The 24159-nt window shown below is 39.7% G+C and overlaps 1 protein-coding gene across 16 annotated transcripts in view; it reads right to left on the bottom strand.

Annotated features, from left to right (window-relative positions):
• dmd (dystrophin) overlaps positions 1 to 24159 on the bottom strand; it is a 1983813-nt gene that overhangs the window by 328925 nt on the left and 1630729 nt on the right. For all 16 annotated transcript variants that reach the window (XM_072585000.1, XM_072584994.1, XM_072584999.1 and 13 more), the window contains one exon: positions 23640 to 23794. In XM_072585000.1, coding sequence (XP_072441101.1) covers positions 23640 to 23794 — 155 coding nt within the window. The remainder of the gene's footprint in view (positions 1 to 23639; positions 23795 to 24159) is intronic.

Here is a 24159-nt window from a genome sequence, read left to right as displayed (position 1 = left end):
AAATAGACAAAGTCTTTTCCCTGGGGCCGGGGAGACCAGAACTGGAGGGTATAGGTTTAGAGTGAGTGGGGAAAGATATAAAAGAGACCTGAGGGGCAACTTTTTCACGCAGAGGGTGGTACGTGTATGGAATGAGCTGCCAGAGGATGTGTTGGAGGCTGGTACAATTGCAACATTTAAGAGGCAGTTGGATGGGTATATGAATAGGAAGGGTTTGGAGGGATATGGGCTGGGTGGGACGAGATTGGGTTGGGATAACTGGTCAGCATGGATGAGTTGGACCGAAGGGTCTGTTTCCATGCTGTACATCTCTATGACTCTATGACTCTAAGTGGACACCCTTACCAGTCTGACTGAGCTTGGGGAACACCACTTGAGTGCAGGCAATTGCATAGCCTCACTCAGGACATATCCTGAACATAAGGGTTTTAGGTCAGCGCACAGCATAACCCCAAAACAAAGCCAAGCATCAGTCAAATAGTTAAAAGTTTCTTCAGAATCCAGGCCTCTATGTGGACTTGAGACAGCAAAAAAGTCTCTTTTAGACCAAACTTGAGTAAAAGAACTCAAAAGCCGGTATCCAGGAATGTGCATACCATGAAAAGTCCACCTTCATCTCATGTGGAACAGTTAGATTGCTGAGCAATATCCAAATCAGAACCAAACAAAATAAAAGTCTGGTTAAATGGTCACGGGTTCTAATGGAGATCTAGTGCCAGCGCGACTGTTTTAGTGATTGCAGAACCAGTCTTAACAAAATTTGCTCTGGATTCTAACCCTCTAGTTTATGCAAGATATCGGCTTTACTGAGAATCTATACTGGGGGACCTTTAGAGATTAAGGGTACAACAACTGTTCCAGTCTTTTGTGAGAAGCAGTTGGTTCAGTTACCACTGATTGTAGTAAAAGGCTCGGGTCCGAGCATGATGAGGCAAAATTGGTTGAGAAAGATACACTAGTGGTCATGCCACTGGAAGAGTCCATAATGTTTTAAATTTCCTGGACACACTTGCAATCACAGCTGACAAAGTTAGAATTTGGACAAAGAAAGATCTGGCCCTGACAAAACTGAAACAGCTGGTGGTGATGGGGGAAACCAAAGGGCCGTCACAACCAGAATTGAAACCTTTTTGGGTCCAGAGAGACTAGATCACAGTGAAGGTGGGCATATTATGATGGGCAGCAAGAGTGGTTGTCCTGAGCCAAGGCTGCTGGCAGATACTACTTGAATTCCACCAGGTTCATCCAGAGGTTTCCAAAATGTAGATGTTTGTGAGAGGTTATGTCTGGTGGCCAGGATTGGATGTAGTCATAGCCGTGTTGGTGTGGCAATGCCCGGAATGCCAACAAGGACAGAAATTATTGCCAGCAGTTCCCCCGCATTTGTGGGGATGGTCAGATAAATCCTGGACTCAGTTCTACACTGACTAGGGTCAAAGTTCTTATTCAGTGTGGACGTGCACTCAAAGTGGCTGGACATGGACAGAGTTCATTCATCAAACACGGGTTTAATGATGGCAAGACTGCATGTATCCTTTGGAATACATGGACTCCCAGAAGGCTTGTCCACAGATAACTGTTTACCAGCAGGGAATTTGAGCATTTCCTAAAGTCAAGTGGCATTCATCATATTAGGACAGCTCCATACTATCCATCATTCCATGATCTGACAGGAAGAGCAGTCCAAACTTTGAAAGGAGGCTTAAAGAACAGACTATAGCTTCACTAGACCAAACTGTCCTGGTTCTGGCTTGATTACTGGACCACCCCTCATGCAATAGGGAAAGCACCAGCAGACTTGCTGATCAGGAGAAAACTCCGCACAAGGGTAAACCTGATCTTCCTGGACCTGGGGGTACGTGGTGAAACCCCAGTGCCGGACACAAAACCTCACTAATCATGAGAGCCAGATTACTTCAGGGGATGAAGTTTGGTGTAGGAACCACAGGAGCAGCCCTGCATGGGTAAGGGGCATGGGTGGTGCAAAATCAGGTCCAGAGACATATAAAGTTAGGATAAGTTCAACAGTCCTGAACAAGCACATGGACCATATGAAAGCTACAAATTGGCAAATGGAGCAGGAGCAAAACATGCCCAGCTTCTTGGTACAGTCAGAAAAGCTGACAGAAACCAAGGGTTCTCCCTTTCCGTCAAGCATTGAAGAGACCTTGGAATCTGAGGTGGACACAGATGTCACCTGCTTGATGCCTTTGCTGCCTGAAGAAGAGAATGAATTTCTTCCAAGACATTCTGGGTGCAAGAAGCAAGCATTTGTTTGTTATACATGCCCCTATCATGGCAGAGTGGGAGGGACCTGACCTGGTGCTAAAATGCCCCAGGAGGAGCTCCAAGAAAAAGGACCAGATCAGACTCAAGGAGGGAGGAATGTAGTAATTGTAACAAGGTCAGCCAAGTCGATCTCATAGAATATGAGTTCCCTCATTGGGACTGTTAATCTGCTCCAATCAGGGAGCCCCAGCTAGCAGATAAAAATAAGAGTAACATCCTGTTCACAATGGGAGTTGACCCTGACGAGGTTGTACCATAGTCATGGACCTTGAACGTGTAAGTAAAGGGTGACTTGGTGATGGAATACCAAGTCATTTCAAGTACCTTATGTACTTACATCACTATTTTGGGTTATTGGTACTGAATGCGGACGTTATACTGAATTTGTTTAAATTTGAACAGTAATAGATAAACTTCTGAAGGGTTACTGAAAGACTTAATAATATTTTACATATATAAAGAGAGCACAGCCTAGTACTAATATTTTTACTGAGGGGAGTTTTCTTTGTCAATTGTTATTTGTTACATCATAACAATGTTAATCTATATAGTGGATGTAATGCCTAAGGATGAGAGGACCATGTGAATGCTACACGTATTAGGTGCCCCCCCACCCCCACCCACTCCATCATTTTGCAGAAAGGAAGTTTAGAGGATAATGAAGCAGCATGACTTTGCTATTTTCATTACTGTTGCAAACTGGTGTGAACTGCTTTAGGGAGCTGGGAAAATGTGCCATAGTCTGTTTCAAAAGGTGGGAGAAACTGAAAACCGCATTGTCTTTAATAAGTGATACACTTGCACGTGCCATAACCTATATAGCTACAAGCCAAGAACCAGAATGTGGGATTAGGTTGGAAAACCTTTTATTGGCTAGCACAGACAGGATGGGCTAAATGATCACATTTGACATCATAAATTTCAATGCTTCTCATAGGCTCAAGGAACAGTTAAGAGAGAGAGTGGTGAGTCATTAGAAGAGAAATATTTGGAGAATTTGAAGACGATAACTGTCAGACAGTGCAGCTGAGAATTTATTTGTGAGAAATTGTAAGTGTGCCTGAAAGCATTTAATATTTAGAACTAATTTTGTTCTTTCTAGGTCAAAATTTGGCAAATAATCTGAGGTAGTATTTACTTTTCTTCCATAACACATTGACCAGACTGTCACAATCTGATGCAAGAAAATTGTAATAATGGGATTCCTGGCAATTAATTCAATTATGTCCTCTTTCTCAACTGATGCCCAAAAGCAAGGAACAATCAGTTTTAAACAGAATCAGTTAGGCAACACACGGATATATCTTGGCACATGCTGAAATCTACCTCTACAGCAACAAGTAGTTTAAAGGAACACCCCAGGAAGCCCAACAATAATCATATTTCTGAACTCCATCAGATGTCATTTGTTGCCAACAAAAGTAAGTTTAAACAGATTTGTGTGTTTGATTTTAAAGTTTAGTTGCTGCATGTATTGTCCTTCATTATGTTTGAGAATACCCCAATATTCAGGAATGAAACATAACAATGTAGACTGGATGCCAAAGACTGCGTTCTTTTGACTTCAACACTGGCCAATAATAAAACTTCTATTCCAACAATGTTCCGCCTTCTCATGTGTTTTGTAAAATAAAACAATATTTAATGTCAACACTTCTCCAGTTAAATATCCCATGCAATCTGTCGCATTTCTTTAACGTTACAAAAAAAACATAGGAATTATTAATTGCCCACAGCTGTCTTAATTCAGAAGGGGAAACGATTTGGATTTGAAAAGTAAATGACAAATGGTTGTAAATTAAAGGTTTCTTTTATTTATTCAACTGACAGATATGAGAAAACTCACAAGTAAGATATTTTTAAATTCTACTCAGAACCAAGACTTTTCTTTCAACAAGTGCAAATTTAAATCAGAGTAGCAGTCAATGTTTGCTGTCCCCCAGGAAATGCAATTAACAGAATGAAACATATCCAGTGGCTTAATAATACAAACAAAAACAAACTTTTATCATTGAGGCATGCAGGTCGCTTTGAACATTTGACTTTCAGATATAGTAATGACATTAGTGAGACAATAAGGTCAGTACTGCAAGAGGCACACAATGAAGGTATGACAAGGTGCCAGGACAATGACACATTCATATCTTCAGGGGAGTTCAAGTAGGATATATTACTAAAAGTCAATGTTCAAACATTTGTTAAGTGCTTTACATGCCTTCTCTTTCTCTTTCTCAGCATTGATGTGGAGATCCACCACCAGATCAACAGTGCTAGCTCAACCTTTGACAAACTAAGGTAGCAAGCATTTGACAATGAAGACATTTGCAAGTCAACAGAGGTCCCTGTGTTCACAGCAGTTATCACCACTCCTCTACTGCACTGCCAACTAGACAAATGTATCAGCGGCACACAAGAGCACAAGATAAATTCTAACAGCAATGCATTTGCTGCATTATCCAAGTTTGAAAGGACAATCATTGAAGAAATATTAGTATCCTTTTTAGATTAGATTAGATTAGATTAGATTACTTACAGTGTGGAAACAGGCCCTTCGGCCCAACAAGTCCACACCGCCCCGCCGAAGCGTAACCCACCCATACCCCTACATCTACATTTACCCCTTACCTAACACTATGGGCAATTTAGCATGGCCAATTCACCTGACCTGCACATCTTTGGACTGTGGGAGGAAACCGGAGCACCCGGAGGAAACCCACGCAGACACGGGGAGAACGTGCAAACTCCACACAGTCAGTCGCCTGAGGCGGGAATTGAACCCGGGTTTCAGGCGCTGTGAGGCAGCAGTGCTAACCACTGTGCCACCGTGCCGCCCACCAGTTGAAGGCAGTTCCACAAATATTCAGGCAAAGCTGCTTCAAAATCAACTATGGTGGACAGGCATTTATTCCGGATGGCCAAAAAGCATCCCTCTGCTAAATCACAAATAGCCAGCGTTCCATAGAAAGATGAAGAAGATGCTTCAAGAACAGCCCAAAGCTTTGCTTGAAGCATGGCAGCTCAGACATTAGTGACTAGGATGGGTTTGTTGCCAACTGGCCAACATAAATACAACTTGTCCATCAATCTGCATAATGCCTTGAGTGCAAATACCTTACCAATGAAGCAGAGTGGTGGCAGGGCAGGGAAGGAAAGAAAATTAAGCAAATCCTGCAGTACACATTCTATTGTCTCATGGAACAAGCCACTGCATATGCCTAAAGATCTGTGGATTAAACATCAGCCTGTTCATCACATGAAGACCCAAAGCAGAAATCTCTGACCCTGAGTCTTTATCTTTGAATCAAGGGACAACCAATGACAGTGACTCCTAGCACATTTGGAAATGTACAGCTGTGATAGTGACATTGGTAATGTGTATTTATGATATCCCGTCAAAGAAGAAGCAAATATTTGTATTTATTACTGCATTTCATTCATGTCAGACTGAGTCATTTCTCAATAATTAATATTGACTTGATTAAGCGAGTCAGGAATTAAATTATATTCTATTTCATTGTGTTTAGTTGTTAAAATTGCTGTGAAGATGAAGTCATATGGCTCAGGTCAAGTAAAGTATGAGTTTCATACCTTAGGCTAATGTAAACTTTGACGAATGTGTGAGACTGATTTGAGCTAAAAGGCTTTTACTCACACACACAGCTATGCATTGGACTTGAAACGTTAACTCTGTTTCCTTTCAAAAGATGTTGCCAAACCAATTGAGTTTCTGGAGCAATTTCTTTTTTTCTTTGTATTACATCTTCAGCATCTGCAGTTCCTTGTCTCATTATACACAGCAATGTTTTAAATTGGTTTGGTTTAGTCATCAAGTATGTAACAGGCCTATGGATATATTCATTATCTGTGTTATTAAATCTATACACATGCTGGATTAAGGTTCTGCAGTGAGATTTGTAGATAAGAAGTCAATTTGACCTTCTTACCTGCATCATTGGAATGAGAATTAATACTGGGATGTGACATTACAATCTCTAAGCAGATGCATTAATTACTTCTTGGTGCCAACTTGTCTTCATAAAGAACTATGGAGTTGGTAAAGTAAGAAGGATAAGCTGTTACAAAAGGGGTAATCTTACAAAATGATTAAGATGTTGCAGAATGAATTAGGAGACAATAATAAGTATTGCACTAACACGATCATGACTTTGAAGAAACAAATGAGGAATTCAGCACATATTATTTAGCCAGTCAAAGGTTGGTCACATAATGTTCCAAAACAAATAAGCCAACTTGAGTTCAGGATGCTTTTGATGATGCAGTAGCTGTTCAGAATTGACATGGCCTGGGTTTCAGTAATTCAGTACATTGGAGGGAAAATTGAAGAGAGAAGGAAAACTTTAGCCAATGGAAAACAACACCTGATCCAGGTCAACCAGTGTCACAAATTAGCATCGCAAAGTAGATTGACAAAAAAATCACTGTACTTTCTTTGATAAACTTAATGAATTCAGTAAAATGCAAAAAAAATGTAAACCTGGAATTGGTCTGGTAACTAATTAGGGCTAGTAAACTTTTAGATTGGCTCTCTGAATCTCAGTCTATAATTACAACTGATATATTTGACTTGATTTGATTGGATTTATTATTGTCATATGTACCAAGATACAGTGAAAAGTATTGTTTTGCAAGCTATCCAGACAAATCATATCTTATATAAGTACATCAGAATGCAGAACATAATGTTACAGCGACAGAGAAAGTGCAGAGAAAGGTCAAATTTAGTATACGTTTTGATTTGGAGATGCCGGTGTTGGACTGGGGTGTACAAAGTTAAAAATCACACAACACCAGGTTATAGTCCAACAGGTGTGGCGCTCCGAAAGCTAGTGCTTCCAATTAAACCTGTTGGACTATAACCTGGTGTTGTGTGATTTTTAACAGTATATGTTTTATAATTAAAGTTAAAGTGAACCCAAAACTTTAAATTAACTGTCAATCACTAACTCATCCTGAGATCATGGAAGATACCAGATAAATATAAGACTTGTCTTCCTTTTCATTATACCAACCAAATGCAATATTCACCCATTTGAAACACATAAGGCCAATACAGTTCTTGATATGCAGTGCATACTGAGACTGAGTATAACATTTGGGAAATCATGTTGAAGTTGTAGGGGACATTGGTGAGGCCTCTTCTGGAATACTGCATCCAGTTCGAATTGCCCAGTTATAGGAAAGATACTATTAAGCTGGAGAGGGTTGAAAAAAGATTTACCTGGATGTTGCCAGCATGGACATTTTCAGTTATAAAGAAAGACTTGATAGGCTGGGACTTTTTTCACTGGGGTGTAGGAGGTTGAGAGGTGACCTTATTGAGGTTTATAAAATCATGAGGGTTAATGGTAGGTGTCTTTTCCCCAGGACAGGAGATTACAAGATGTGAGGAGACAGATTTAAAAAAGACATGAAAGGCAAATTTTTTTTTCACAGACAGTAGTTCGCATGTGGAATGAATTGCCTGAGGAAGTGGTGGATATGGGCACAATTCAATGTTTAAAAGATATTTGTATAGATACATGAATAGGAACGGTTTGGAGGATATGGGACAGGAGCAATCAGGTGTTTAATTTGGGATTATGGTCAGTATGGACTGGTTGGCAAGTGTCTGTTCCGTGCTGTGACCCTATGACTCGATACGAATCAATGTCATGATCTCACTATATCACTAATTCATGTGTGTTATAACGTAGCCTCAGTGGAGAAAGCTTTATCGGGCTAATCTGCAGCAGGATGAAATCATTGATATCTGCCACTGACAAGCAGTTTTGTCACTTTTTAAAAAAAAGATAACCTGCTTCTTGTCAGACTCCCTTGCATGTTGTCTTTCATTTTTAACAGCCGCCCAAGAAATTACATTTCTTTAAAAGTAAACTCACCTCAACAAATGATCAGAGGTTGCTGCCAAACATTTTCATGAACAACAGGACTTCATGAAAAATAAATCTCAATATAAAAGACCTACAAAGAAAACTGCACTGAAAGCTACAGTAAAGATATATTCACAAAATGAAAAATATATTTCAACAGCTACTTATGCATCTGTGAAGTTTCCCCCGGTGCCTGTGGTTCAAAACACCTGTGGGTTATCCTAAACATTTGATAAGCGGTTACATCCAGTGGAAATTCATATATTAAACTCTATTTCCACAACTCCCTGCCCCCTCTTTGCTTTCTACATGTCTTTCTGTAATTGTTAGTAGGTAAATCTATTTGTACACAAATGAGAGGATACAAAAGCCTTCTTAACATATGAGACAAAAATAAGATGCGAAAGCTGCTGCTTGAGCAATTCACTGACATCATAAGTTTGGAGAAGACAAAGTGTACATCGACCTGATGGTTTTTTTTTCTTCTTTTGGAGATAAAAAGCCAAATGTTAAGTCCTCAAACATGTTAGGTTGGTATGGTGCATGTGCAGGATAGTTAAGACATCACAGCAATGTAGCCTCTACAGGAAGACAGTTGTTGTAGCAACATTGAATGGAGTTATGCATTGAGATCATGCAGCTGAGTCTGCTAGAACTCTAAGGGAAGTTGAAACTTCCAGTGCGCAAATTCCCAATATCTAAAACTATCCAATGGGATCCCCAATTCTATGTTAAGGGTTGACTTGAGAGGGCTCTAAGTTACTGACCTGAATAATTGCCTAGGAAAGATTAGAAGTATTAAAACCTGTTGTAGCTCCTGGGAAACTGTTAATTTGAATTTCCAATGCACCATAGAGTCATAGAGTAATACAGCATGGAAACAGACCCTTTAGTCCAACTCGTCTGTGCTGACCAAGTTTCCCAAACTAAACTAGTCCCATTTGCCTGTGCTTGCCCTCTAACCCTTTCCTATTCATGAACCCGTCCAAATCTCTTTCAAATGTTTATAACTGTACCACTTCCTCTGGCAGTTCATTCCACTTACAAACCACCCTCTGTGTGAAAAATTTTCTCCTTAGGTCCCATTTAAATCTTTCTTCTCTCATGTTAAAAATATGCCCCCTAGTTCTGAACTCCCCCACCCTCAGGAAAAAGATCTTTGTTATTCATCTTATCTATGCCTCTCGTGATTTTTAAAAGCTCTATAAGGTCACCCCTCAACCTTCTATGCTCCAAAGAAAAAGTCCCAACCTACCCAGCTTCTTCTTATAACTCGAATCCTCCAATTCCAACAACATCCTGGTAAATCTTTTCTGAAGCCTCTCCAATTTAATAATATTCTTCCTATAGCAGGGTGACCATAAATACATACAGTACTCCAAACATGGCCTCACTAATGACCTGTAAAACTGGAACATGAACTCCCAACTCCTGTACTCAATGGTCTAATTAATGAAGGCTAGTGTGCTAAACATCTTCTTAACCACCATGTCTATCTGTGAACTGAACCCAGGGCCCGACCATTAACTGCATAAGTCCTGCCCCTTTTCATTTTACCAAAATGCCATACCTCTCATTTATCCAAATTAAACTCCATTTGCCACTCCTCAGTCCATTGGCCATTTGATCCAGATCTCTTTGTACTCTTAGATAACCATCTTTCACTGTCGACTATACTATCAATTTTGGTGTCATCCACAAACTTATTAACAATGCCTCCTATTTTCTCATCCAAATTGCTTATCTCTATGGTGCTTGTTGCTGCCCTTAAGGCATGTATCTAGGTCCTCTGGTGTCATGGCAAGGCAGAAGGTTGCAAGGGGGAGACACAGTTTTGTCTTCCTTGCATTATATTGAAGTTTAGACGATAAGCTGCACTTGAAGCATTCACCACTGTTCAACTTAGAAGTCTGGCCCCAAAATTGTAGAGAGATATTTTTGATTAATTTTTGAGTCTCCACACACATATATAAAATTGTAATTTTAGAAGTCTTAGGGGTAAGAAATAGCTGTTAAACAATGTAATTGCTGCTCCAGAACTCATCTGTGATATTTTTATTATAATCATGTACATAGTCAAACATGGTCTGTCTTTTTGACTACAGTTGCAATAGCTAAACACCCAAATGTAAAACCCTTTTCTGTATTAAATTGTAGCTCACAATTCTTCTGAACTTTTTCATCTGAGGCAAGCTTTCTCTTTCAAAAATTGGTATGCAGTGAATTTATTGCTGAACTAAATATGAAGATTGCTTTGATCTAAATGATCCAAGTTCAATGAGCTTAAACATCTCTCTGATCCAAGTAAGCTCACTGTGGGTGTAATGAACAGAGATCAAGAAGACCCTTCTCACAGTTCACTCCACACGGACTACCTTCTTTGTCAACTCCTGTGTAAATTCTGGCAGTCATTCCTTGACACACCTGATGCATAAAAACTGCTTAGTTTTCCGTCACCTCCCACATATGTTAAAATCAAAGGCATGAGTCCCGGTTCACCAGCTGTGAAAAAGAATGCATCTTCCAATTTTGCTTTCTGCAGCATGGTTCTCAAACCACATGATTTTTATTTTACCAATAGTCTTTTTAGTAGTACTGTTACCAAGGAAGAGAAATCAGAGCTAACGTTTCAGGTTGAACGACCCTTCCTCAGAACTGGGGAAAGGTCACCCAACCACAAATGTTAACTCTGACTTCTCTCTGCAGATGCTGCCAGACCTGCAATTTCTAGTTTTTGCTTCTAATTTACAGCATCAGCAGTTCATTTGATTTTTATTTAGTACTTTTATCAATGTTGATCTATTGAGTTTGAAGTTTATGTATTCATTCATATTCTAATTGTTTATTCCATTGCTCTTTGTTAAAGGTCAGTGGAAAATGTTCTCTATCAAGTAGAATAAGTCAACATAAAGATTGTATCACAAATCTAATGATATAAGGACTAAGTTTTTCTACAAGTATTTTGCTATGCTGTGCTCATTTGGGTGTCTGGGATATTATCATTTGCAATTTTTAATTATTCTATGAAGTTGTTTCCTCAACTGAGAGCAAACTTCTCTCAAAAAGAGTTTCACTTTGGTGACCTTAAAAGGTCACTCAAACAAGTTATTTCTGTTGTCACAGTAATCAAATCAGAGGTAACAAGGTCAGGGGCAGTTAATTCTGTAGCAAATAACTCATCTGGTTCCCTCAAATCTGTCCAGTATCAGCAAAGCACAAGGCAAAATGGAATACTCTCCTCTTGCCTGGATAAGTACAGCTCCAACAATACTCAAGAAGCTTGACACTGACCAGGACAAAACAACCTGCTTGATTGGCAATTCATACACCACCTTCAGTATTCACTCCCTCTATCACTGAAGTACAGTGGTAGCAGCACAGTCTATACAAAATGCACTGTCTACAAAATGCACCTCAGTAACGGTACTGCTTTAGTACCTTCCAGACCTGCAAACAGTTTGTATCACCTGGAAGGACAAGGGCGGGAGATGTAACAATCATCACAACCTTCACAGCTGCTGTGTCAAAACTGTGGAAATCCCTTCCGAACAACACTGTGGGTGTATTCATACCAAATGGATATTTGTGGCTCAAGAAGGTGGTTCACTACCATTTTCAGCAGTGCAATTAGGAAAAGGCAATATATGCTGGCCCAGCCAGCACTGTGACATGCTGTGAAAGATTAAAACAAAATTACATTTGCATTCAATATTTATGACCAAGTTTTAAAATTTTAATTAAAATTAGTTACCTAACATATGAGGTGCTGGGAGATACAGTAACTATCACCTCTCTGTATATTGCAGGATGAAGCAGGCACTCTGAAATTAAGACCCAGTTGATTTAAATAGTTCCACATGCAGACATTAATGCAGATGATTGCCTAATCCAAATAGGACCTAGAACTGACAATTTTCCCAGCTCTTGGGGGAGGGGAGCATGGGGAAATCATGGTTTACTGTAGACTTTAAAAGCTTGCAATATTTAAAAGGGCATTGAATTGTTTCCTGACAGATTCCCAAAGATGTCAGAGAGATACCAAGCGAATACGATAACATCAAAAGGCGTAGAAGCCAAAGGAGGTGATTCAGTCCACTGATTCTGCTCTGCCATTCAATGAGATTATGGCTGATCTGATAATCTTCAATTCTGTTTTCTTGCCTTTTCCTCATAATCCTTGATATCCTGACTAATAAAACATCTGTCCATCTTAGTCTTTAAGGTGCTCACTGACCTAGTCTCAACAGCCTGTGCAATAAAGAATTCCACAGATTTAGTGTTCTCTGTGAGAAGAAATTAATCTTCATCTGTGTCTGACAACATATTCTGAGATTATGTCCTCTACCCCTCGATTTTCCCAAAAGGGGAAGCAACCTTTCCATACCTGCCCTGTCGAGCCCTTTCAGAATTTGGATGTTTTAATAAAATCAGCTCTCGTTCTTGTATTTTCCGACTATCACCTGTCTGTATATCGCAGGATGAGGCAGCACTCTGAAATTAAGACCCATTTGAATTAAATTGTTCAGAAACTTTCCACATGCAGACATGAATGCAGATGATTGACTGGTACAATTAGGACCTAGAACTGACAATTTTCCCAGTTCTTGGGGGAGGGGAACATGGAGGAATCATGATCAGGCCCAATTTATTCAAGCTCTCCTCATAGCACAGCCTTTCCATAACTGGTATCAGCCGAGTGAACCTTCTCTGAATTGCCTTCAATTCCAGAATATCTTTCCTCAGATAAGGGCCCAAAACTGTTCACAGTATTTCAGCTGTAGTCTGACTTGTGCCTTGTACAGTCTTTGCAAAACTTGCCTACTTTTATATTCTATATCTTTTAATGCAATGGCATCAGGGAGTGAGAATATTGGTGGATCATACAATTGAGAGCAGGGCACAATTTAAACAGGTACCTCACTCTAGTTAGAAGAGATTTTTGAAGGAGTGAACAAGGATTCCTCCGACTGGCGATTCAGTGCTGTGGGTTCATTAATTTTAAAATGACAGTAAAAATGGAGACATCATGAGAAATTTGTTAATGCAATAGACTATTGAGACATATAGCTCTTTACTGCACTGAGTGGTTGAGACAGAGCCCACTGCATTAGGCAAAAATGTACAAATATTTTAAACAGGAGAAGCTAAAGGTCTTTGGGAGAGAGTGAGGCTGTTATTTAGTATTGGATTGCTTCACATACTGTAAAACTCTTTGTTTCTTGGCTTCTCTTTCCCTGTAATGCTTTTGCTGCATATCTTTTGGTTCAGTCTTCCAAAGTTACATTGCTGGCTGCAAATTAAATTCAGATGAATGATTTTGCAATTGTGGGATAGGGGTTGCTTGGAGTATGGAGGGTATGTAGTTACAATGATTCGTATGATGACAGACAAAATATGGCCATGCTGTTGAAGTGCATATTAATCATATCTTGATGGATAACTCTTGGTGGCTGATGAATATTGTTCTCCAGCAATGTCTTCAGCACGTTGATGGGACCTTATTGACTTAAAGACCCCACCCCCACCACTCATCTAGCAGTTCTTCATGTATAGGAACTTCAGAATAGGAGTAGGCTAATCAGTCCCTCAAGTCTGCTCCGTCCTTCAAGATGATCATGGCCGACCTGTGGCCTAATTCCATATGTCTACCATGGGCCCATATCCCTGAATACTCTTACTTAATAAAAAGTTGACTATCTCACATTTAAATTTAGCAACTGAACTATCATCAACCACTGTTTGAGGAAGCGAGTTCCCAACTTCCACTCGACTTTGCATGTAGAAGTATCCAACATGATATTACCTCACACTCTGGCATTGGAATACTTCATTCAAGGTTTTCTTCATGGAATTATGGACTTTAATGTAACTCTTATTTAATGTATGAAAATTATTATCTCACAATGCATTATAACACGAATGTACAGTGAACAGTCTTGATATGCAAGGAGGCAATGTTATAATAATAACCCAGGATGAGACATAGACCAGGTATTCTGTGATGGAATAGAATGTCTTGCATTCATGATAGGGTGATGGAAGCAGTGGACAAAGCAATTAGTGTGAATTGGGTGGTGCACTGGACTTGGGGGAGGCCTCCAGTTTACACTATACAATGGGGCAGATCTTATCGGTAAGCAGGTGAAAGGAGGAATGCTCATGTAACCCACTCAATGTCCCAAGGGAGAGACTTGAATAGTTGTCAATCAATCTGCAAGTACATAGTATCACAATGGTCAGGGTTCCAGAGTCCTTTGCTTTGCTTCCACTTCTTCTGGAAAGCAGTGGAGGCAGGGTAATGGAATATGTTTTCAAGCTAAGTCAGACAGATTCTTAATCGATTAAGGAGCTAAAAGATAGTTAAGCAAGTTGATTTAAGGTTATAAGTAAATCAGCTATCATCTTAATTGTGGGGGCAGAATCAAAGTGTCAAATGACTTGTTCCTTCTTCTACTTTCTACGTTCGTATAACTAAGGCCATGGTTCAATTAAAAGAAAAGTAGGTGTCAGGCAAAGCGAGTTTCAGAAATCAGGTGACAGAACATTGCAAAATCTTGAGAAACACTGAGGTAGTAGAACAATGTAATAATTTAGGTAAATGACAAGCAGAGTGAGATGGAAGTGAAACTGATAATGTTATGGAATTAGTAGGTAATTGCACAGAACCCTTCATAGACATGGCAAGATTTTCAATGCAACACAAAATGACCAACTCTGAGAGTTCTACTTATTAAGGAAGGTAACTGCTTCAGGTGACAAAGCGTTATCCTCTCTGATGTCCCAGAATATTTGCAGCTTTGACTCTAGCTCAGCAACTCAGAGCCAAACATTCCAAAGCTGCAAATTCATACAGTAGATATAGTTGTCTGGGATTATCACACCCTTCACAAACAACAATATATGGCATTTGATGAAGCAAATACAGTACAGTAACATTCAGGGTCATTGCTACAAGTATCTTGCCTGACACAGAGACTTGAAATTCAGCCCATTATTCCCTTCAGATTTTTTTCTGCATGTCTTGATCATATTGAAGCTTACAAAACCAAAAACCAAAAAAAGACTGTCAGCTACCAGAGTCAACAGGAGCAGTCAACACTGCACTATGATGGCTGCAATGTTAAACTATTTGCTTTTGTGAACAATTCAGAGATTGATCCATACATTTTAAACGATTATCCTTTTAGATTCACATTTTGCTCGTAGTCGGTGTAAATTTCTGTCCTGTATCTTGTTATATTTAGTCATTAGTAAATTTAAAGTAATAATAATAAATAACAATATTTTTTTTAAATTCAAGGAAACCTAGTTAAATTGGCTCCTTTAAAATCATAAGTACATTTACCCAAACATTCGGGTCTGAGTGACATAGTCATAGAGTCATAAGTTCTCAAACAGCATGAAACAAATTTCCTATGTGCACAAAGCAAAGCTCAATGGATTTTACTTTCTGCTTAGGCTCAGCCAAGACTCTATGGAGGCCTACAAAATCCTCCATTGGTTGTCCTTTCATGAATTGTTCCTTGACATAAACAAACCTAACTCCTTCCAACAATTGAAGATATCTGGGGTCAAGACAAGCATTCCTACTCAAGTGTGATAATTCTTGGTTATGATGGATATCTAGTTTTTCTGATATTTGGTGGTTCCTGTATCAGAGTTGCTTGTAGCATTCCTTTAACCTTCAGTGATATGCATCCTGGAATCTGCACTTGCCATGTTGTCAGTACTAACATTGTTTTCGCAACCATGGTTCTCTATCTGAATACAACACTTAGTCCAGTGTCCAACTTGAATTTTTTGAGGTAATCATTTATACAAATATCAGAGTGCCAAAATGTCTGTAAAAATGTTCTGTATCAGCTATTTACCCGAGAACACTTGAGGTTTCCTCCGGATGTTACCTGTTTCATCTCATTAATTTCTCATTAATTTCATTAATGTTTTTTATGACTGTGCACTAATTTGACAAATTTTCTGAAAACTTACCTCAGTGTGACAGAGAAAACCTTTTATTTTAATACCTGGGCACTGTCTGTGTCTGTGAAGCTTATTTTCTCACAGCATTGATAAAGACATTTAGTAAACTATCTGGTGTCTTTCTCAATCACAATTCTTGTTTTTCATGTATTTTTGTGGATTTGAAGTTGAAGAATTGAATGGACTCTTCTGATTTCATGTACCAAGGTTGATCCTCTCACCTTTCGTTTAGTCTGTGTTGATTTTGGATACCTGCTTCATCACTGTCTTAACGGTGTTCTCCAGAGTCAGGTCTTTTTTGGACAGCATCTAGGTTTGACAGACTCATTAATAAACATTGTTGGAAAAACACAGCAGATCAGGCAGCATCTGAGGAGCAGGAGAGTTGACGTTTTGAGCATAAGCACTTCATGAGGAATGTCATTAATAATTCTGTCAATAACTATGTCTCTTATATACTCTGACTTCACGTCAACAATTGTTGCATTTCATAGAATCATAAAGAGACCCTTCAGCCCATTGAGTCTTCACTGCCAAAAATACATGACGACCTACACTGGGCCTCATTCCTGCCCTAGGCCAATCATTCATGGATTCATTTGGATGTTGAACTCATATTAAATCTTGTTCTTTCAAGAATTCTATTATCTCAGAGGTTAAAGTAATTGTCAAAGGCATTTAGTACATTTTTCTTTGTTTACATCTTGGTGAGCTATAACATCATAAGCTTTTTTCCCAATTGTATGCAGAATTGCACTTACTTGTTCAGCTTCTGATTTGAATCCTAGTCTGCATCTTGAGAATTGTTTTCACCACATTATCCAATTTCTGCAATCTATTTGGTCCATCACTGAAATTAAATCTTCCTTGACATGTTCCTAGTCATATCATCTTAAAATGATTCTTTACCTTGCTTAAATATTTCAATTTTGCAACAGTAGCATTGCTGATGCTCTATGCTATTGTACTGAAGGATTTTCCCACATTTTGTAGCCAAAATGGAGGATATCTACCTATCGTAGCTAAATTGAAGTTTCCCACTTCAGTGGCAGAAATGGATGTTTCCACCTTTTCTACAGTTCCAGTGGATAATCTCACTGTTTGTGGACTTAACAAGTGATTTCCAATCCTTACAATCTTATTGAATGAATCCAACTTCTTTAACAGTTTTCATTTCTGGATGATTCCCTCTTTTTACAGCTGAATAATTTTCCCCATTTCTTTTGACAGTGCTATCCCACTCCCTGTGGATTAAATAAATTTACACATTTGAAATAATTCAATGAAGGATCTCCTACTTTTTCAGCAACCTGAATAAAACTTTGAAATTTAATTCTTCAATTAGACCAAAACTACTTGAGTTTCTAAACTGGCACTTAATTACTTTAATTCTGATTTTGTGTTATCTCTGGATCTGTGACTTCAGTATAAACTGGCTTCTCTCGCTGGAGTTGTCCATTGTGATGCTCATTCGCTACAGCGGTGATGTTGATCTGAGCTGTAAATACATCCTTTACGTTTTGCTTTCACAGACTGCACATTTTAAAATACTTTCCTTGCCCACCAGGCATTTTAACTTTGTTGTTGGAGCTTCAGATGTCCATTCCCTCTTCAGCTGAACACCAACTCAGAGCTGACCCCACAGATCACCGCCATGTGATGCAGTCTGTATCTCCTTTGGAGTGATTAATTCCCTTTCTTCATCGAGCTCTTAACTTTCCTGCTGCCAGTACATCTTTTACCACATCTGCAATGCTATTAGCATTGACAGTAGTTGCTTCCTTGTATAATCTTAGCATGATAGTTTCTTCCTAAATCTTCAGCTCTCCCCTGCTCCTGACTGTCCGCAAGAGCAAGGAACTTAAAGCTGAGGGGGGTGAAGATGCTGAAAAGGTTCCAGACCTCCACCACTTCCAGCATATTGTATGAGGCAGATAAACAAAATGCACACTGCTGCTCACCATTTCATAAGTGCAACCATTCAGTATGTTGATATTTCTGTATAGTGGGTTTGCTGTCACACTACCCTCTTCAGGAATAGAGATCTCTAGGGCCTACTTCACCTAGTGTGGCAGTAGAAGATATCTCAATGGTCCAAACAGAAGAGGGGCTTGTATTGAATAATGAGTAGCTTATTGCACGTTAATGACTAATTACAGTTCATATTGATAATCACATTATTATAACACTCTGAGAGGGTCAAGTTTTCATCCTCCAAGATCCTAAGCTGTTCTGCCCGCAAGTCCATGTGACACGATCATTGTGGGCAGTGCTTATGGTATTCTTAACATAAACCCTTTCAACCCATATTCAAAATGGCTGCCACTTCCTTTACTACAATAGGTTTCCACTGGGGCTTGTCTGTTGGTTATCTTGAAATAGATGTCACAAGTAACTCATGAGGAGCTGCTGCTACCCACAGTGAAGTGCAAGGATGTTTGACCATGCTTGTACATATAGTTGAGTGAGTAATGATAAATTTCAGGAGATAATCTCCAACATTTGGCAGAAATACAAGCAGAATTTGTGTTTCTTTCTTTCTCTTCCTCATTCTTTTGCTCCAAACAGGCAAAATATTATGAAATTCCCAGTGGCACCACTGCTCTATAAAGCCCAGGCTGCTTATAAAAATGATATCCAATGTCCAAAATAAATTCCAGAATCCTACATCTTTCAGATGTTGGTGATCATTGGCAAAACTGCAACCTGCAGTCAAAACAAAGCATTTTCCAAATGTGCATAGTTAGGGTGGCTAGGTTTCCACAAGTCAAAGCTGGGATAGATTAAGAAGTCTTGGGGAGACAGGGTTCTCTGATGAATAACATGTTGGGATTGATATCCGTCTAATAAAAGGTCATACAGCTGAAACATTAACTTTGTTCATCTCCATTGATGCTGCCCGACTTGCCTCATTTTTCTAGCATTTTCAGGACACATTTAGAAGTTCTCCTTCAAATTGACTTGTTTTTTTCCCTGTGTTTTTACTGCCCCAGGGGATTTATTGAGCTTTTTAAAAATAATGGATAAAGGGTATGGAGAGCACAAGACATCACATCTATAATTTTTGTACCAGCAGCAACAAGAGCAAGTGGAACTATGCCCAGTAATGTCAGGAGAAAAGGAAAAAGAACTGGAAAAGGAAAAAACGTATTGGGATAGCAGCAGTCATTAAAGAAGCCCCTAATGATTTATAATGAATACTAACTTATTTGATCTAAGAACATTTAAACTGCCTTGCTGTTCTCATACAGTGTTAACCCTGTTGAGCTGTGGTATGTGCATTTCTTTGGAGTTCTGAACTGTCAGCTGGTTGAAAAATAAAAGACCCGGTAGCAACAAGCTTTAAATGCGTTGTTAGTATCATAGCAGCAAATAGCTAATTTGAAGCAATTCGAGACCACAAAATAAAAACCTAGCAACAGGGGTGTGACAGATCTGTGATGAGCTATTGCCAAACTGGCTGAGGAATCTGTTTACCAAAAATGTGGATGGCAAAAATAAATCACAGAAAATGTCTTGAGACATTTGAGAAATGTCACTCCATAATGTCCAGAGTTCTTGTGGCAGCTCAAGAGGGTAATGAGGTATTGAAATACCAGGGAAGCCCGCCAACTTAGCTGGGCATTAGTGCAAACTATTTGTGAAGCAAGGTAGCTTTAAGTTTGTGAAAAAAAAAAGCAAAATGAATAATTGTTATCAAATCTGAACACGTATCCAGGTTGTAGCTATCAATAGCATAATTGCACCATTGAGAATAAAGTTAATTTTTTGTTACTTCCATCAAAAACTGCATAAATCCACCATGGTTACACTAGTTGTTGTATTGGGAATCTGTATGACCTTGTGCTGAAATTCTTTTCAGCCTTAAGAAATAGTTGCTGCTACAATTGAACAAAAGCTCTTTCTCTACCGCTAGCTTATTTCCTCCCTGTGCTGAGCCTACACTGCAGCTGAAGCCAAGTCCATCATAAAAAAAAATTAAAGTCAGGGAAAATATGGGATTGGCATTCAAGAAGCTGGCAATGTAACTGGAGGTAGGAAGAAAGCACAACCAATTTCAGGGCCAATATTAGAGGAACCATTCTTTTTCCTTGAAGATGCAAATTAACATTAAAAAAAATACAAATTGGGTGTGACGAAAATACATATGATTTAAGTTTTAATGTAAGGATCAATGAGCATGAAATTCATTTGTTACCATTTTTGGTAAAAAAAAGACTTATGTTTTGTGGTGTGCCACTGCCTGTTCTGACCAAGATGGGCTAGATACAAAATTAATCTACTCAGTTTATCCTAATGAGTCATCTGCCTTTGGGTCTTCAGCTCAACACTACAGCTCTGCATATATCATGTGTTAAAGGCAGCCTTCTTTTTCTGAAAGAGGGACCCACACTGACAGTAGTGGTCTTGGAGACATGGAAGGTGGAGATGACTATGGAGGTGACATATCATGGTCTTTCAGGGGTCCAAGAGACCAGCAAAGGCATTCATGTCACCCATTGCTCCCTCAAACACCACCACAAAATTGGCTCATCTGATTATCTATCTTCTGGATTAGTGGTGCTGGAAGAGCACAGCAGTTCAGGCAGCATCCAACGAGCAGCGAAATTGACGTTTCGGGCAAAAGCCCTTCATCAGGAAAAAAGGCAGTGAGCCTGAAGCGTGGAGAGATAAGCTAGAGGAGGGTGGGTGTGGGGAGAGAGTAGCATAAAGTACAATGGGTGAGTGGGGGAGGAGATGAAGGTGATAGGTCAGGGAGGGGAGGGTGGAGTGGATAGGTGGAAAAGGAGCGAGGCAGGTTGGACAAGTCCGGACAAGTCAAGGGGACAGTGCTGAACTGGAAGTTTGAAACTAGAATGAGGTGGGGGAAGGGGAAATAAGGAAGCTGTTGAAGTCCACATTGATGCCCTGGGGTTGAAGTGTTCCGAGGCGGAAGATGAGGCGTTCTTCCTCCAGGCGTCTGGTGGTGAGGGAGCGGCGGTGAAGGAGGCCCAGGACCTCCATGTCCTTGGCAGAGTGGGAGGGGGAGTTGAAGTGTTGGGGCGGTTTGGTTGATTGGTGCGGGTGTCTCGGAGATGTTCCCTAAAGCGCTCTGCTAGGAGGCGCCCAGTCTCCCCAATGTAGAGGAGGCCAGATCGGGAGCAACGGATACAATAAATGATATTAGTGGATGTGCAGGTGAAACTTTTATCCTTTAGGGCCTTGGATAGAGGTGAGGGAGGAGGTGTGGGCACAGGTTTTACAGTTCCTGCGGTGGCAGAGGAAAGTACCAGAATGGGAGGGTGGGTCGTAGGGGGTGTGGACCTGACCAGGTAGTCACGGAGGGAACGGTCTTTGTGGAAGGCGGAAAGTGGTAGGGAGGGAAATATATCCCTGGTGGTGAGGTCTTTTTGGAGGTGGCGGAAATGTCGGCAGATGATTTGGTTTATGCGAAGGTTTGTAGGGTGGAAGGTGAGCACCAGGGGCGTTCTGTCCTTGTTACGGTTGGAGGGGTGGGGTCTGAGGGCGGAGGTGCGGGATGTAGACGAGATGCGTTGAAGGGCATCTTTAACCACGTGGGAAGGGAAATTGCGGTCTCTAAAGAAGGAGGCCATCTGGTGTGTTCTATGGTGGAACTTGTCCTCCTGGGAGCAGATACCATGGAGGCGGAGAAATTGGGAATACGGGGTGGCATTTTTGCAAGAGATAGGGTGGGAAGAGGTGTCATTTTTGCAAGAGATAGGGTCTTGTTGACATTTGTGGGATTTTGTCGCATGGATGCCATGCTTATATAATTAGAATAGTGCATCAAACCATTCTCGTTTTGCTCTAGAAACTCTTCTTTCAACGAAGGCACAATGAAAAACAAATTGTTGGTATGATACTATAGATCTGCCCCAACTTCGACCAACTGCTCACTTTCTTCCCATCTCAGTTCCTTTGAAATGCATGCTGCTGCTCCTTGCACTCTAGAGTCACAGAGCTTTAGAACACAAAAAAGGCCTTTCAGCCCATCGAATCTGCATCAGTCAAAAACAAGCACCTAAATATTCTAATCCATTTTCTTGCACTTGGCTCAAAGCACTATGTGCCTTGACATCACAAGTGCACATCTAAATACTTCTTGAATGTTCTGAGGGTTCCGGTCACCACCACTCTTACAGGCAGTGAGTTCCAGATTCCCATCTCCTTTATAATTCTTTATTACTTACGTCACCTCTAAACCTCTTGCCCCTTATCTTAAATGCCTGCTGATCATTGATCCTTCCGCCAAGGGGAAAGGTTCCTTCCTGTCTCCCCTGTATTCCACTTGCAATAAGTGAACTGTTAGACAATTGGGACAGCAATTAATATCCACATACCTAGGGACTTCATTTTTTCTAGTGTTGCTTCAGTTAGCACATTCACATTAAATAGCAAAGTAAACTATTTTAACACGATTGTTAATCTATGTGTTTCTAAAAGGTTAATAACTGTATTGAAATAACCCACAAAAGGACCTGAATGAATGATCCAATCAATAAGCAAGGGAAATTATTTCTCTGCCATCAAGTGGGATATATATTTTCCTGTTACAATTTTTAAAAAAAATTAGAACATTATTACAAACCAGTAGCCATTTTCTCCCTAGACTGAAGGGATTTTTTTCATAAGACATATAGCTCTCTATTCAATTCTGTATGCCAGTATTAAAGAATTCACATTAGCCCTAAAACTGTCTGTGTGACCACCAGCATCAGAAGCAAATCAAATGCTCTGCAACATCACTCAAACTACAGTGATTTTAAATGCAAATTGTTAACCTTTTAGAGCCCAACTGAATTGGTTATCCTCTTGCTGTTATCTGAAGCACTGATTTCTAAATAATGTGTATGAAAGTGGTCAGGACTGGAGCATAAGGCTTTTTGAAACTTCTGTCTCTATGAAGCAGGATTAAATCTGTAAACAAAAAGAACATCTCATTTTCCACTTGGGACCCTGCAGACTTCAGGACAAAACATTGAGTCCAATAACTTTAGAGCCTCCCTCCATCCTTCCATGTCTTTTTACCCCACCCCACACCCAGACCAATTATGACATGGGTTGTTTTGAGCACAGTCACCCACTCCCACATACTCATCAGCCCATTATTACAGTATATGGATTGCATTCAGCACAGATCATCTGCTTTCTCACCCTTCGCTTTTATTGTCTCTTATTCAGCTTTCCTTCTGTCCTGAACTAAAAATTAACAAAGTATCGATACTGGAAATCAGAAACCAAAACAGAAATTGCTGGGAAAACTCAGCAAGTCTGGCAGCATCTGTGGTGAGAAAGCAGAGTTAACGTTTCAGATCCAGTGACTGTTCTTGAGAACAGTTCAGTTCTTTTTTTGTTTCACATCTTCAGCGTCTGCAGTTCTTTGTTTGATATTAAATCTGTAAACCCTGGAAAGGTTAAACTTGATATCTTTTTCAAAAAGTATTTCAAGGAAAGGAAAAATATATGACTGCAAATTACCTTTTATTAATGGCTGCCCATGAAACGTTAATATTGTCTACCATCAGTTCCACCTTCCTGGTATTGTCCATTGAGTAATCCCGCAAAAGCTTCCGTGCAAGTTCATTGGCCACGTCTACATTTCTCTGCCACTGCCGCAGCTCCTTCATGAATTGCTGAAAAACAAATTAAAATAAATGACTGATATTATATAGGGAAGAAAAACCTAATGAAAACCAGTGAGGGGGAAGATTTAGTGTGGATTATTCTCATTCTTTAAATGCAAATTACATGTGCAATTATTTTCCTCCTCAAACTGAGAGTAATCGAAAATCCCTTTGCAAGCTGCATAAAACAATGGGTAAGAATTATGTTGCTAAATTCAGGATTGTTTTTAATCTCCTTTACAATTGATGTAGCTTTACCTGTGTGACAGACATTTGCATTGCTAATTTTGTACAAGTCGAAAAGACAAGTTAAGACTTAACAATCGCACTTTTTCTAATCCTTGCAACACTGCCTTTTTGATTAATGTCCATGA

Source organism: Chiloscyllium punctatum, chromosome 15 (assembly GCF_047496795.1).
Source record: "Chiloscyllium punctatum isolate Juve2018m chromosome 15, sChiPun1.3, whole genome shotgun sequence".
Classification (NCBI taxonomy): domain Eukaryota; kingdom Metazoa; phylum Chordata; class Chondrichthyes; order Orectolobiformes; family Hemiscylliidae; genus Chiloscyllium; species Chiloscyllium punctatum.
Note: the sequence above shows the minus strand (reverse complement) of the source record. Positions and strands in the feature narration are given on the sequence as shown.